A 13952-nucleotide genomic window follows, 5' to 3' on the forward strand; every position below is an offset into this window, starting at 1 on the left:
ATCCTCATTATTTTGTACCAGCTTTCCTACTGCAGGTTGCACCAAAAAAAAAAAAAAAGAGAAGAATGTGGCATACATTCTTCCAGTTTGTTGTTTGCCTCCCTTTTTGCTTGAACCCTTGCGTGTGTAAACACAGACCACTCTTAGTTAAAACACAAAACTTTTTCTTTACACAAGCACTTGCCCAACAACTTGTGTGAAATGTCTGTGGGCTTCTTGTATTGGTTCCTGTTTGCACTGTACCATGTCAGTAACTCTTAAATATTCACGGTGGAAATTAAAGTTTTTTTATAATGTAGTGATTGTCTTAGTTTATAGACGGTCCCTTTTGCATTTTGTCTGTACAATGTTCATGCCCATGTAGGTCTGAATTTGGCCATCTGCAGGTTTTTTGTTTTTAACAGCATTATGCACATGCTTAAGGTTACAGTATCCATATACATGTCAGAAGGGGAAAAATGAAAGAGCTATAAACGAGTTTTTATGCCAAGTTAGATATCTTGCATTTTATTACTGTTGAAAGAGCAGTTTATGATGGTCTTTAAAATGTAAAAAACTGTAACGTGGGATATTAGATGTAGAGGAGTCAGGAAATGAAGCACATCAACTTAGGGCTGACTAAAACATGTACTTTTGTTTCCACTGTCACCAATTCTGTGATGTTAGTGTAATTTTGGCTCTCATGCCTAGGACATAGTCCATACCACCTTTAACAACCAGATGCGTAATGATGTGACATTGCACACTCTAGTATTATGCATAAGATGCATTCTAATTGAAAGTTTTGTTGTGTTTCGTTCTGTGAGTATTGTTCATACAAATACAGTAACACTCACAGGGCTGATGCCATTGTATATATAGATGTAAATGTAGAGCCTAGATATTAGGCTCTATTCCTACCTTAACCCATCTTCTTCCACTACCACAGCCAACTTCTTTGTCTTTCTTCACTTGCTTACAAGTATAGTACTCAGTTATCCAATGTTGCAATGAACATAGATGCATTTTAGTGGCTTTGCATTGATGAAATCCATATGAATGCTTGAATTGGTGATTAATAATTCTTTTCTGTTTCCTTCTCAGTCCATTGTATATGTTTTTTGATACCGAATAATAATTAGCTTTGCTGCAGGGGTATGCTGCATGAGTTTTAATCATCCATTAGACTCAATGCTGTATGCATGGCCTACAACATTGCTCTTCTCTTGCTTAAGGAATCAAAGCTTAATTTTAATCTTCTCACTCACTTCTCACTTTCCCTCCTATGCCACCTCCTATGCTATTTAGTAAGCTCACATAAAATAGTAAAATAACTAACAAATGGCTAAATACTGGTAATTTTAGGCATTTAACTTAGACATTTCTTTCTAATTGTTCACCGATCACCTGTCTTCTTGCTGAATTTGCAGCCCCTGTGCATCCTTGTATACATTATGGCTTGTTGGTTTGGGGAACTACGACCCATACTATCCTAGCAAGGTTGCTAACTATGCAAAAGAAAGCTGTCTGAGGGATCACAAATTTACCCTCACGGGGCAGTGCTTTTGCTCTTTCCCCAGTTTGGTTTACTTAAAGTGCAGCAGCTGTGTGTAAAGAAGTTGGCTATGCGCATCCACGACCCTTTAGATGTGACGAACTACACTTTCAGACACATTAAATTGTCACACACACAAGCACACCTTATCTCTATCACTAATAAGTTTACAGAAACCCTACTATGACTTTCAGGGGTTAGGTTACTAAATACCTGAATTTTTAAACTTGCACTCCAACCATACTTGACCTAGCCCTAAAAAATCAGTTGGAAGTGCAGTTTAAGCATGCCATTTGCACACAGCTAACCACATAATTACACAACATATTCATGTCAACCAGGGGTGTAGCTGGGGAGGGGGAAAAAGCATTGCACATGTCCCCCCTCCCCCCTTAATTACCCCGCTTAATTTCTGTGTACTAGGAAACCTGGCATAAAATGATGTTCGACAGCACCCGCCTGACCCCCACTCCCCTTCCTCAGTCAAGTGTGGGCCCCCTCTGAAAAAAATTTCTAGCTGCACCACTGATGTCAGCCACATAGTTGCTTTCTCTTTCTTGGATTTTTCTTTGAAATTTTGTGCACCTATCTATTTTGGTTTATGTACTGACACTGTATTTACTGTGGTTTGCATTTTACGCTAATGTATAACTGTAAACATCTGATCAGATGCCAATGTTTGTTTTCTACTTCTTACCGGTGTGTGGGCCTTAGGTGCAAGTAACACCTTTTGCGTGCCGTTCCACGGTTGCTTTTCTAAAATAAACTAGAACAATGAAGAATCATTTTTGGTATCCTCTGGTGATGTGGAGCCAAGTACTTGCGACTTGAATGAGCCATGAAGAAATGAATAAAATGAACTGCAACAAGATGAAGAATGCGCTCCTTCGCTTTGGGGCATTAATGTGATGATTTACAACCATCAAGAATCTATGTATAATATTCCACTTCAAGTATGTTGGCTTTTTGAACAGGGCAGTTCCTTTACATAAAGGAATTGATTACAAAAATGTTTCCAGTGGCTTTGCATAGCATTCTCTTATTCTGATCAGAGTCATGAAATATATATATGCCTGCTTGTGTTGTTTTGCAGCTACATTACAGATTGTATCATTTGCAACTGGTACAAAAAGCATACCTACAGGCCTTGCTTGCAGACTAGGTATGGACCCATGTCATATCGCTCTTTCATAACTTGACTTCAGTTGATAAAAGTGCATCATGGTCATTGACTACATTGCTTGTCAGGTTTGTCTAGAATGCCTAGACGGAATGCGCTGGCTACATTAACTGCTGCTTATTGGCTTGTCTGGAAATAGCCCTTGCACTTTGAGCATTAAGTCATTCTTCATGCAGCAGCAGATGCTGCTAAGTCTTGAGCTACCTGTATATACCACCATCATGTTTTGAAGCATGTGGTGCAGGTGCTCTAGACAAATCAACAATGACTATATGTTATCTTGAGTTGCTAGAAAGTGGGTATACTAATTGTGAATATTTCTTTTGTTTGGCATGTTATTTTAATGGTATGTTGCAGTATTTAAGATAGTATCAAGCTTGAATATTTATATAGCATCTCACCAGATGCATGTAGTACAGAAAAAGCCATGAAACGCGTAAGCCATTCAGGAGTGAAAACTGGCAAAGCCTGTTTCTTGTCCACTACTAATCCTCCTGTTTGCAGTACCAGTTGATTGGAAGGATCATGGAAGGATTAGCGGTGCACAATAACCAATATTTTCCTGTGACAGGAAGCCATTTCTCAATTGCTTGATGTGAACCACAGCTTTCACTGTAGTGTATGGAGATAGTGGTATGGAGAATGTGTAAGAAATGCTTCACTGGCAACTTTAGTGATGTGCTGCAGTATTTCAAATGTACTAATTATGAGTGTTTATGGAAAAGCATCACCATTGATAATGAACTCAGTAATTTGCATTTGATATACAGCTACAACTACTTGTTGAAGTTCTTAAGATGGTGTATGAATTATCTATACTAAACTTAGCTATGCTTCTACATGTATCCTTTATCAACAACTGACATGCAGCTTTTTAGGGCACCAGGCATCTTTGTCAAGAAAGCAACTTTGTGGTATGTTGCTAAAGCCTTGTTATTTAGAATGAGAAGTCACAGTTGTTTACCCTGTGTCTAACATTTCAGTATACATTCAGCATAGTAGAAATTTATTTTGTACATGTGCAAAATAGCTGAGGAGATGTTAAAGGTAAACACTGAAGCAGGTAGTAGTGGTCGGTTATTTCTTCATTACTTTCGACATTTGGTATTTGCTTGGCAAAGAACATTGCATATCAGTGGATAATATAGAAGGTGAGGTTTGCATTGTGAATTGTGGGGGCCATACATTGGCAGTATCATCATGGTACGATGACATAGCCTTGTTTACTTGAATTCAGGGTCCAGTAAGGTGTTGTAGTGGGTCAGTTGGTTTGAGGGTATCTTAAAACACTGTGCTTTGACATAAGACTATAGGGACAGGACTTGGACAAAAACGCAGGCTGTAGCAAGCACAACAGAACAAGAAACATGACAAGCGGAGAAATTGAAGAGATTTAATGTGTGGTATTTGGGTAAATGCAAGAGGACTGGACATTTTACTGGATGAGCAGAGGCACAAACATAGATGGCCTGCACAGTGCAGCCATCTGGTGAGACAGAGTTAATATTGCAGTTACCAAGTGTATTCTACTTTGCTGCTGGTGTAAATTTTGACTGTAGTGTAATTGTGTTATTGCTGAAAATGTACACGAGAACAAAGTAAAGTGCACTTGCTTACTGAAATATTAGCTGTGTTAGTCTGGTTCAGCTCTAGGTAACCAGGTGGTTTACGTGTTTCGTGTTTACACCTCCGCTCGTCCAGTAAGATGCCCAGTCTACTTGCATTTACCAGAATAGTGAACACGCTAAAACTCTGTCATTGTTTTTCACATGGCATTCCAATCTTATGACATTCCAATCACATGACATGTAGGTCATTGCCAGCAGCAATGTGATAAGGAAATTGAACATATGAAGAAAATCGAGCAAGAGATTATTTAATAAAAGTCAAGCATACCCACTTAACCTCAAGAAGAAAAACCATGTGATATTGATTTGCTTGTTCATTCATATTTGCCTTCTACTTTGCCATGGAACGTAGTTGGCAGAATTTGATTCTAGTGTGTCCTGTGTCTTTATTTTGATGCGAACGCATCAACTGGCCTATTGATTGAGAAACCCGGCATCTGTAGCAGCGAAACAGCTCCTAAATTCCCATTGGCTGTGACGCCACATCATGTGCGCACCTCGACGGAGCAGAGCAGGCGGAACAGAACACCTGGTGCTTCGATAGCACGCCAGGTGTGGCATGAGGGGAATGGGTATCGCTGTGATGCCACGTCACTAATGCACCTCGACGGAGCAGATACAGCGCCGCAACGCCACGGGGTGAGATGGGTTGTCATCGGCGAGGCAGTCGTGTGATGTGTGCGTGCGGGTTCCGCCGTCTTGCTCTTGGAAACTGGCGCGCAGTCTGTATCTCCCTCTCTCACCCCGACTGGGCTTAGCTGCTATGAGTGCCTGCTGGCCTTGGTGGTCGCAGATGCTTGGTAAATTAAACTTTATAATTGTCAACAACGCCTTATGTTTCATTGATTGCCTGTCTATTCCTGCAGTGTGTCGCCCTCCCGAAGAGTCGATTACCACGCTGCCAATTCAGCATTGAAGTACCCGATATGCAACTTAATGACTGCGTATCATGACGATGCACGTCAAAGCAAAGCTTTCTTTGCCTACTTTCCTGGGTGTGGTGTAGGGGCTGTCTGCTTCTGGGTCTGTCAGTATCTCGGCGGATGCTTCCTCGGTCTCTCATCACACAGGACATCGGCAAAATGCGACGCCCTTGATTTCTCAGTACTATCGTCAAAATGATTACAGTTTACAGCCAACGTGCTAATGTAGAAACTGTGAAAAAAAAAAAAGATGCACCAATTTCATTGCAAAACTCGATAACATACCCCGCAATAAAACTTGAAAGCATTACTCACAGTGCAAAACTTGGAAGTACCGGTCAGTGGCGTTCAGTTGGATATTAATGTTTTCACATTCGCAGCTCATAAGAATTGCTTGGGTGTCCTTGGATTTAGTTTTTTTTTTTTACTTGTGTCCTTGTTTTCATGTTGAAGCTCAATTTATTATGATGTGCTGGGTTTTCTCTTTGGAAGAAGAAAGTCTACAAAAGTTTAAGGACTGAGTTCTCGTCAATTTATAGTGCAGTGTGATTATTTTTAACATGACAGTCAACTAGTCTCAATGAGATGCTTCCAGGATCTGATGTGATATAAAACTGGTGCAGCAATTTTAATGTGGTGTTGCCATGTATTCTTTCCTTCTGTCCTTTGTTTTTATGTCATTTTCTAGTAAGCCAGGGCTCCTTTCTTACCAAGAGTCACCTATTTGGTATGGAGAAGTGTAATCTGCCAGTAGTGCTCAACTTTGTGTATTTCTTTGTAGAAGAGAAGGGCAGGAGGATCAAGACTGTTTAAATCTATCAAAAGGAAAGCCTACTATTTCCTTAGAGGATAAGTTCTTCAAAGTTGTACTCTTCAACTTTTAACACGAAATCCCAAGCTGTACGTGTCGTGAGAGATTGTACCAATATCTCCAATGCCGAGTTGCACTCGTTCAGCCCGATGTTGTGCTGCTGCCACTGCGAAAGACGAGTTACAGTCGGTAATTGGATTAAGGTTCAATTTTCAACATTAGAAGGTGGTAGAAGTCTGGAAAAAACATGTAATCAAGTATCAAGAACCAAGCGATATATTTTCAAAATCAGAATGACGTAGCAAAATTCATGGCTTCATAAAAAATAAAAATTGGGAAATTTGGCATGTTCTTCCAGAATGATTTTGGGGGTTAAGGGAAGGGGGGGTTTAAAAAATGTTATGGCAAAATTCAGCTTAGTCGATAGCTGGGTTTAGTTTCACAAAACATATAGTCTTTCTTATTTCATTCTAGGCAACCAGGTGATTGACAACCATGCAGAAGTGTTAGCCCGAAGGTGCTTTCTCAGGTATGTTAAGCCAGTGAATACAGATTGCGGTAACATTGACTGTAGATGCACCTCTTCAGTGTACTTGCTCAATTTCTTTACTTATACAACATGCAACAATAGTTAACACCATGCTTACATACAAATATTTAAGGGCCTTGCATATCTTTGTGCTGACACCTCCGTACCCTCACCCCTTCCCCCCTTTTTTCTTAAACGTTAAGTGTAGCCTGGCTGTAACATTTGTGGGATGTGTGTTAAGTTTCTCATATGGCTTAACAGTAAAAGCTACAGTTAAGAGGGCCATTTTTCTGTCATTGGTGGATTCAGTAGTAGAGTGACTGCACCCATTGCAGTTTCTTTCTCTACTTTTCATGTTGGAACACTTCAGTAGCCTCAAGTGTGGTGTTTCTTAAATGTCCTTTTTTTATGCTTTCATTATGGTCAATTCATTTCACGCTGCAGTGCCACAAGTATCTTTTGTTGACATTTATGGCAGTGAAGCTATCAATCTCTGCGCAAAGGGTCAAGATCCTACAAATGAAACTTGTCAGAGAAATATGTGAATTGCTAACGTTGAAGGCGTAAATTTTTAGTTATGCAGGTATTTTGTATGATGTGGTCCCTGTTTTGTCCCTTGCTTTTCATGGCCATACACTTTTACAGGGGTACTGGAAGTGTTTAGTATACTAGGGGCCAAGTGGCGGGGCAATGGCTTAGTGATAAAACTTGCAAATGAAATCATTCTGCAAATGGGGTTGGGTGACTCCTTTCCCAACTTTACGGTGCCCCCATCCTCACCAACTTTGAATGCAACTGATTGTTTTGTACTTGCCAGTGCAAGTAGTTGCACTTAAACTGATGGTTGCTAGTGGCTACATGTTGCTTTATGAATATTAACCTTTTCTTTATGTGATACATGAAGAGTTATAAGCATGGTGCCCTAATGCATATTCAGAATTTCCAACCAACCTTTACTTCGAAGGCAGCACAATTATACTGTCTGGGAATTTCAACATCTAATACAATGATGCCAGTCACTTTAGCTGGCTGGAAAGTGTTATTAATTTCATTCAGCTCCAATTAGAAAAAGTATTTGCAAAGTTGAGAGTTGCTTCCTGGGGGGGGGGGGGGGTAGCTATAATATATGCTGCCTCTTGGTTTTGTAACTGATGAAAAAAAAAATGGAATGCTTGGAAACACGATCGAGCCAGATAAGAAGAGAGGGATGCTGGACTGCACTGTCACTGTCATCTTGCATCCCTTGTTTTTACATTTCGTCCACCTAGCCCGACCTCTTGAAGGTGAACACATACATACCATGACTGCCCAACTTCCTGCTTTACACAAGAGGTGTAAATATTTAAGGCTGCAAAGGCAGAATATGTAAAGAAAAAGAAAGTGGTACATACTTATATTGAAAACTAAAGTGTTAACCGGCTGTTACAAAAATAGGGTGCTAAAGCAGTTCTCTCCGAATTCCCTGGCTCTGGGGAGCCCTAATGACCTTCATTAAGTGTGGAGGAAACGTGTGTGCTAGAGAAGAATAACTAGAGCAGTGTTGCTGTGGCACAGTACTTCCAATGTTTATGATGTACCATGTTATCTTTAATCCCCAGAACTATTCTGAATAACCTGCTATACCTATGCCCTTGGAGCCTTATCAATGTTCACATGTGATCTGGCCATTCATGGAATCCATTTAGGGAAACTGTGGGCCAGAGGAATATAAGAAACGCATGGTTGTTTGTCTTTTTTCTTTTTTGTTCAGGTAGCTTCTTACCCGTAATAAGCGATGCGTCCTTGTCATTTAACAGGTTTGCTTACTCTGAACTTCTGAAGTTGGCATGTGGTGAAGATTCATCTGTTTTTGAAACCACAGGCTCCTCTGTATTTGAATGTCGGTTGAAACCAGGCCTGAGGATTCACTTCTTCGCAAGTCATACTCCATGTGAGCAGCGCTTTAGGTTTGTGCAATGCATGCGTGGCAAATAGTGAAGTAATTCAGGCTGCAGAGTAGTTGCATTGTACCTTTCTTAATTTTTTTCCATTGGAATGATAACTAATTTTCGTTTGTTCTTACCTATTGGACCTCCTTGTTTTATTGTGATAGCATTTATATGGACATTCCAGGTAAATTTTCTCCATCATTATCGGCGTTGCCATGAAGTTCTGTACAAAGTCCAAGTGCGATAAGATCCTATCGTGCCGTGCACATTGTACACTGTGGGTGCGAGGGAAGGGTGCAATGCCGACCCGAGAAGGATGTAGGCTTGATGCATGCCATCTTCTTGTGTGTGCAAGGGAGGGGGAGGGGGAGCTGAGGTGAGCGCGCGTCTTCTCATCTAGCCCAGCTGTGCGCGGCCAATCTTGGAAGTAATCTCCAGCAGGAGCAAAGGTGAGCTGAGATGGCTGGTGGCTGCATGTGCACTGGCTTTGCATGTGCCTAGTGCTAGAGGTCACGTAATCTCAAGCTTCGGAGACGTGTTGAAGGGAGAGGCAGCAGAAGTGTTCGCTCTCCTCAGTTTGTGTTCTCCACCACGCCAGTGTTGCGACAGCATGTGTTTGCGGTCATTGAGTGAGATAGGTTCATATTTGCCTTTGCGTGCATGACACCATACTTGCTAATTTAATAAATGAACGTTTAATGCAGATATAGGGCAGATAACACTATGAACCTTACTTCATGCAGTTGTGCAGTACTTTGCTATCGCTATCAGTGCTTTGCCTTTCAATGAAACTGTGACTTCTTTTAGGTGGTGATGCCTCCATCTTCTCCAAAAATGGAGATGTGTTATCTGTAGCTGCAGCTGAAGATATGGAAAACGATGCAACCGCTTCAAAACGACCCAGATTGGACCCTGAGGACATATATAGGTAAGCAGTAGAACCACCGCTCAATGTTGATCTGGCAACAACTAAGCTCCCTGAATAAGCTAAACATAGCACCATTTTGTTACTTTGTTGCCTGATACGGCGAGCAAGGGCAGGAGAGAAAGTCTACACCTTTGAGCGAAGGTTGAGCGAAGTCACACAGCTGCACTCTCACTAATTTCCTGCATTTTACTGGGAAAAAATGCATGTTTTTTGTTGCCTTGGTGCTGTGACAGTTATTTGTAGCCACTGTGCTGTGCGGTACATCACAATAATGGCAGCATGTTTCACGTAATTTACCCAGCAGCTTATGTCGTAGGTACAGCTTTTTTTTTGCTCATGGTGCTATGTTATAAAGGCTGAAGAATGTTACAGCACCCAAACAATGTTGTGTGTCCGAAGCCTCTGCATGGCATGGTTTGAAGGCCTTGCAAGGTGCATGAAGCTAAACTGTTGTGAACGATAGCTTGGACATGCTGCTGTTGAAGTATTGGCCTTGACCACATGTTTGTTTGCGTGTGTTATGGCTTGAAAGCAATGAACTTCATGGGGGGTACTGTCACCGTGTGGCATTACTCGATTCGGCGAAGCACCGATCAACGGGCAGCAAAAAGTCGTAGGAATAGGAACCGGTGAGCAAGACGGTTATTGCCGGCCACTCGGGCAAGCAGCCGAAAGAAGTCGAAGGCAGGTTTGGAGATTATTGTCTTCTTGTCATTGGCGCGACCGTGATGCCCCGATGGCTTTTTGTAGGAACCCCTGTGTATTCTCTGCCCCGCGTGTGCATTGAGAAGCTTGCTAAGAAGGCAGGGGTGCGAATACTCCGAAATATTTGGTGTCTCTGTGCAATCCTGTGTTCACGAATTGCTGACAGTGTATGTGCGCCGACAGCGCCATATGGCCGGCTGCCGTCATTTCTCCTGTGTTTTTGAACGGACAATAGAGCCTCGAGCACCACGGGGTCAAGGGTGTGCGTGTGTGGTGCAAATACAAGTGCGCGACCTCTAACAGCAGGGGGGAATCACTCGTTCCCTCTCCCCTAATTAAAAGGGGCGCGGCGAAGACCTTGGGAGGAGCCAGGATACAATTGGGTGAACTAGATTGGATCATCGCCAATATCTGCCGTTCCACAACACAGGGAACTAGGGAAAGGAGAAGTTATTTAAATGCAGGTTTTAGACCAAGCTAGGCAGTCTAGAAGCTGAGCCTACAATCTGCTGGGAAGCGTCAAGGAGCAAGTGCCATCCAGTATCGCCTGGGCCGCCTAGCCGTGTCTGAACTGTGAGTTACTAGTTGACGTAAGAGACGACAAACCAACATCTGGAACGAAGCTCACGGTAGTTCCCCTCAAGTTAGCTCAACCTGCTTGAGGGAAGATGTCGGACCTAGACTCCCAGGAAACCCAGCCCAGCAGTCGCATACACCGTAACGAGATCGGCCTGCCAGCGTTCTTCGGGAAAGCTCTGCTGTCGACTCCACGCTCTATGGATTTGCTGCTGCTGCCCGGCCATGCGTATGCCATCATTTGTTTTCTTTTGAACTCTTTTAGTTGACCACCATTAAGTGTGTTTTGTGTTGTGTTAATTTCTATATCCACTGTTAACTGTTCATTGTATTTCTTTCGTCTTCATCATTGATGTAGATTAAGTTCATGTGTATTAGTGTTCTTGTGTTTTTTGTATTTCATTTAAATTGTGTGTCGTTGTCAGTCTATAAATACCTTTTTTTTTCTCTCTTTCTCCTGACTCTGACTCCTTCACTGTGTTCGCTTGAGTACAGAACGACCATCCGGCTCGTATACCCCGTTGACATCTTCGCGCTGAAGGTGAATGGGTGACAAGCCGTGACAAGTACACATAATTTTATTTGAATTCAGAGATATAAAAGCTGCACTGTATGGACAGACTAATACTAGTTGTTTCCATGTTGCAGAATTGTAACCTGTATATTTATTCTACTTGGACAGCTTAGGGCACCAGCTTTGTGAACAAACTCTATAAAGTCAAGACATCTGATAACTTTATGCGCGTAGTGTGCGCCGATGGACGCGCCACTAGTGGCGGCCTTGCGCAGAACACACGGGAGAGGAGCCAACCGCGCGCCATAGTTTGTTGTGTCGTTGATAGTGCTTCTCTCTCTTATTCACGTTTTCAGAGCAAAATAGGCAACAGCTTTCGCATGTGTGGGGTGGCCAAAGCTTCAAGGAATCTCGAAAAATTGTTGCAGGGTGGAGGGGCTCAAATACCGACGAAAACATGCTGGCGATACGGTTCTAATCATTCCCCACAGTCTCATCAGCGGGAGCAATGGTAGCAATGGATTGTTGCTTCGGCGGGAAATTTATTGTTCTCATCCTTTCCTTTGTCGTGTCGGTGTTTTTTTTCCACTCGATCATAATTAGACGCGTAAGCGACAAAGTTCGTCTGCAGTGCAGCATGCGGTTTAAAGGCATTTCGCTGAAGTTCGAAATACCGTTTGCCGCTTATATTGTTTTCCGCTTCTTTACCGCGTTGCGCTAGCTAGGCAGCCCGACTGCACGAGTGCATTCTGTGGTATGTTAAAGCTACTGAAGTTTGCAAGAACTGAAGTTGTTGGTTTTATGTGGCCTGGTAAATCCTCGCACCAGCTGTTGCGCACTTCATGTTTCTACATCTATTTTATGCATGGCTTCGCACATGTTTAACTGTTGCTAGTTGCTTCATGCGTAACTCTTGTTGATTCTTTTGAGCCGTGAGGTTTTCACCCTGCCTCGTTTGTAAAGGGTATAAATCACCCTGTGCCTTATCGGAACGATACCAAGCAAGTGCTTCTTTAACAGCTTTATTCTTTTCGCCCGAGGGCATATAAGACATTGTTGTTTTTTTGGGAAAATAGGTAGTTCAGGGTGAGAATTGCTAATAGTTGCTGCATATGGTATTTTTGTTCCATTTTTCGCTGAAGAGTTCGCGTCACGTTTGGGAAGTCATCACACCTCCATGCTGTCTGAACAGACTTAACACGCCGAGTGATTTGTTTGTTTCACAACGTGGTCCCTTCTTGCATCTGAATTTTGTACTCAACTGAATTCTTTCTTACTATGCTTACGCTGCAGAGGACTAAACCCGGCCTTGCCGCCAGCGCTCATCTACTTTGACTGGCGCTGCTCTGCTTTTAAATATATCATGTGGAACCTCTCTCTGGTAACATTAAAAAAGAAAGTACTGAAAAGTTAGTCAGACTTTAGCTTTGTACGTTTCCAAGGGGAATTTAGGATTGCAAAAACTGCAGCGGAAACCGCAGTTCATCGGCGTATGCAGCAGAATTGCATCGGCGGTACAGCGCTAACACGCACTTTTATTAACCCGTGCGTTTGGTAACTTCGTTTTAAAGTAGAGATTTTAAAGAGGAGATGCTAGTGTGATACAAGTACTAGTCCAATAGAATGAGTATAGCAGCCCTTTTCTGAATGTATTTGAGGGCTTTAGTGAGATTAGAATTACATGGGCAAAATATAGAGCATGCATATTCAAATTTTTGCTGTTTAGGAGCTTTATAGGTAAGTAATTTTACTGATGACAGTGCTGTGAAGAAGTTAGTACAAATATCCAAAGATTTTGTTCACAGAATCGATGACATCGGTTACGTGAGTTTGCCAGGACAATTTTTCAAAAGAAATATGTAGTCTTACCAGAATTCGGGGAAATGAGCTGTGTGACACACAAATGCTATATATATATTAAAAATGGGAGGGGCCTGAGGACACTGCTCTGGAGCACACCAGACAGAATGAAGGAAAGTACAGATGAGTGGTTGGTGTATACAAACTACTTACTGTAAGTTAGGAAACTTTAAATTCAATTGAAAACATGAGGGTAAGCATTTAGGTATGACAACTCAAAAGCACGGGACAAGGGTGTAGTACTGCATCAGACGCCATGTCTTTGTCTAAACAAAGGGCATCAGTTGGAATATTGCAGATGAGGTTTAAATGAATACTTCAGGAAGAACTACTACGGGGGCTTGGCATAATTTCCAGAAACCATGCTGATTTGGGGGAGAAAAGTTCACAGATAATAGGAAGGTTGCATCATGAGAGTGGTAAGCTGATGCAAGGGTGGCATGTGCAACTGTGCCCGTGCAAAAATTCTACCCACATATGCATGTCTTAAGTAGAAGAGTTGCTTGTGTGTGCAGGACTGGTGCCAAGTGTGTGCCAGGTACAGCCCAGGACAAGAAGCTGCCTGGTGCAGACTACCACCAACTAGGTGTGGCCCGGACCAAGCCTGGCAGAGGCGCTACATCGCTCTCCATGTCATGTAGTGATAAAATGGCCAAATGGCACAGCTGTGGCCTGGAGGGGGCACTGCTGTCTCATTTTCTTGCAGGCGAAGAACCACTGCGTTTGTCCTCGGTGATTGTTGCAGGGTGCGGAAGCTCTTAATAGGTCCTTTTCACTTTGCTCTGCTATATTTCTCTGAAAAAGAATTCTAGTTTCGTTTAGTGGCACTTTTAGGC

General features: G+C 42.3%; 1 protein-coding gene across 9 annotated transcripts in view; it reads left to right on the plus strand.

Moving 5' to 3' along the window:
• Adat1 (Adenosine deaminase, tRNA-specific 1) overlaps positions 1–13952 on the plus strand; it is a 35103-nt gene that overhangs the window by 3071 nt on the left and 18080 nt on the right. For 4 of the 9 annotated variants that reach the window (XR_012830005.1, XR_012830006.1, XM_075701624.1 and 1 more), the window contains exons 2-6: positions 2628–2696; positions 6551–6605; positions 8402–8535; positions 9341–9461; positions 13632–13862. Coding sequence is in view for 7 of the 9 variants with exons in the window: in XM_075701624.1 (XP_075557739.1) it covers positions 2628–2696; positions 6551–6605; positions 8402–8535; positions 9341–9461; positions 13632–13862 (610 nt within the window). In the remaining 2 variants the exon portion in view is untranslated. The remainder of the gene's footprint in view (positions 1–2627; positions 2697–6550; positions 6606–8401; positions 8536–9340; positions 9462–13631; positions 13863–13952) is intronic. The other 5 variants (XM_075701665.1, XM_075701674.1, XM_075701682.1 and 2 more) reach the window with 3 other exon arrangements.

The sequence above is a fragment of the Dermacentor variabilis genome, chromosome 1 (assembly GCF_050947875.1).
Source record: "Dermacentor variabilis isolate Ectoservices chromosome 1, ASM5094787v1, whole genome shotgun sequence".
Classification (NCBI taxonomy): Eukaryota; Metazoa; Arthropoda; class Arachnida; order Ixodida; family Ixodidae; genus Dermacentor; species Dermacentor variabilis.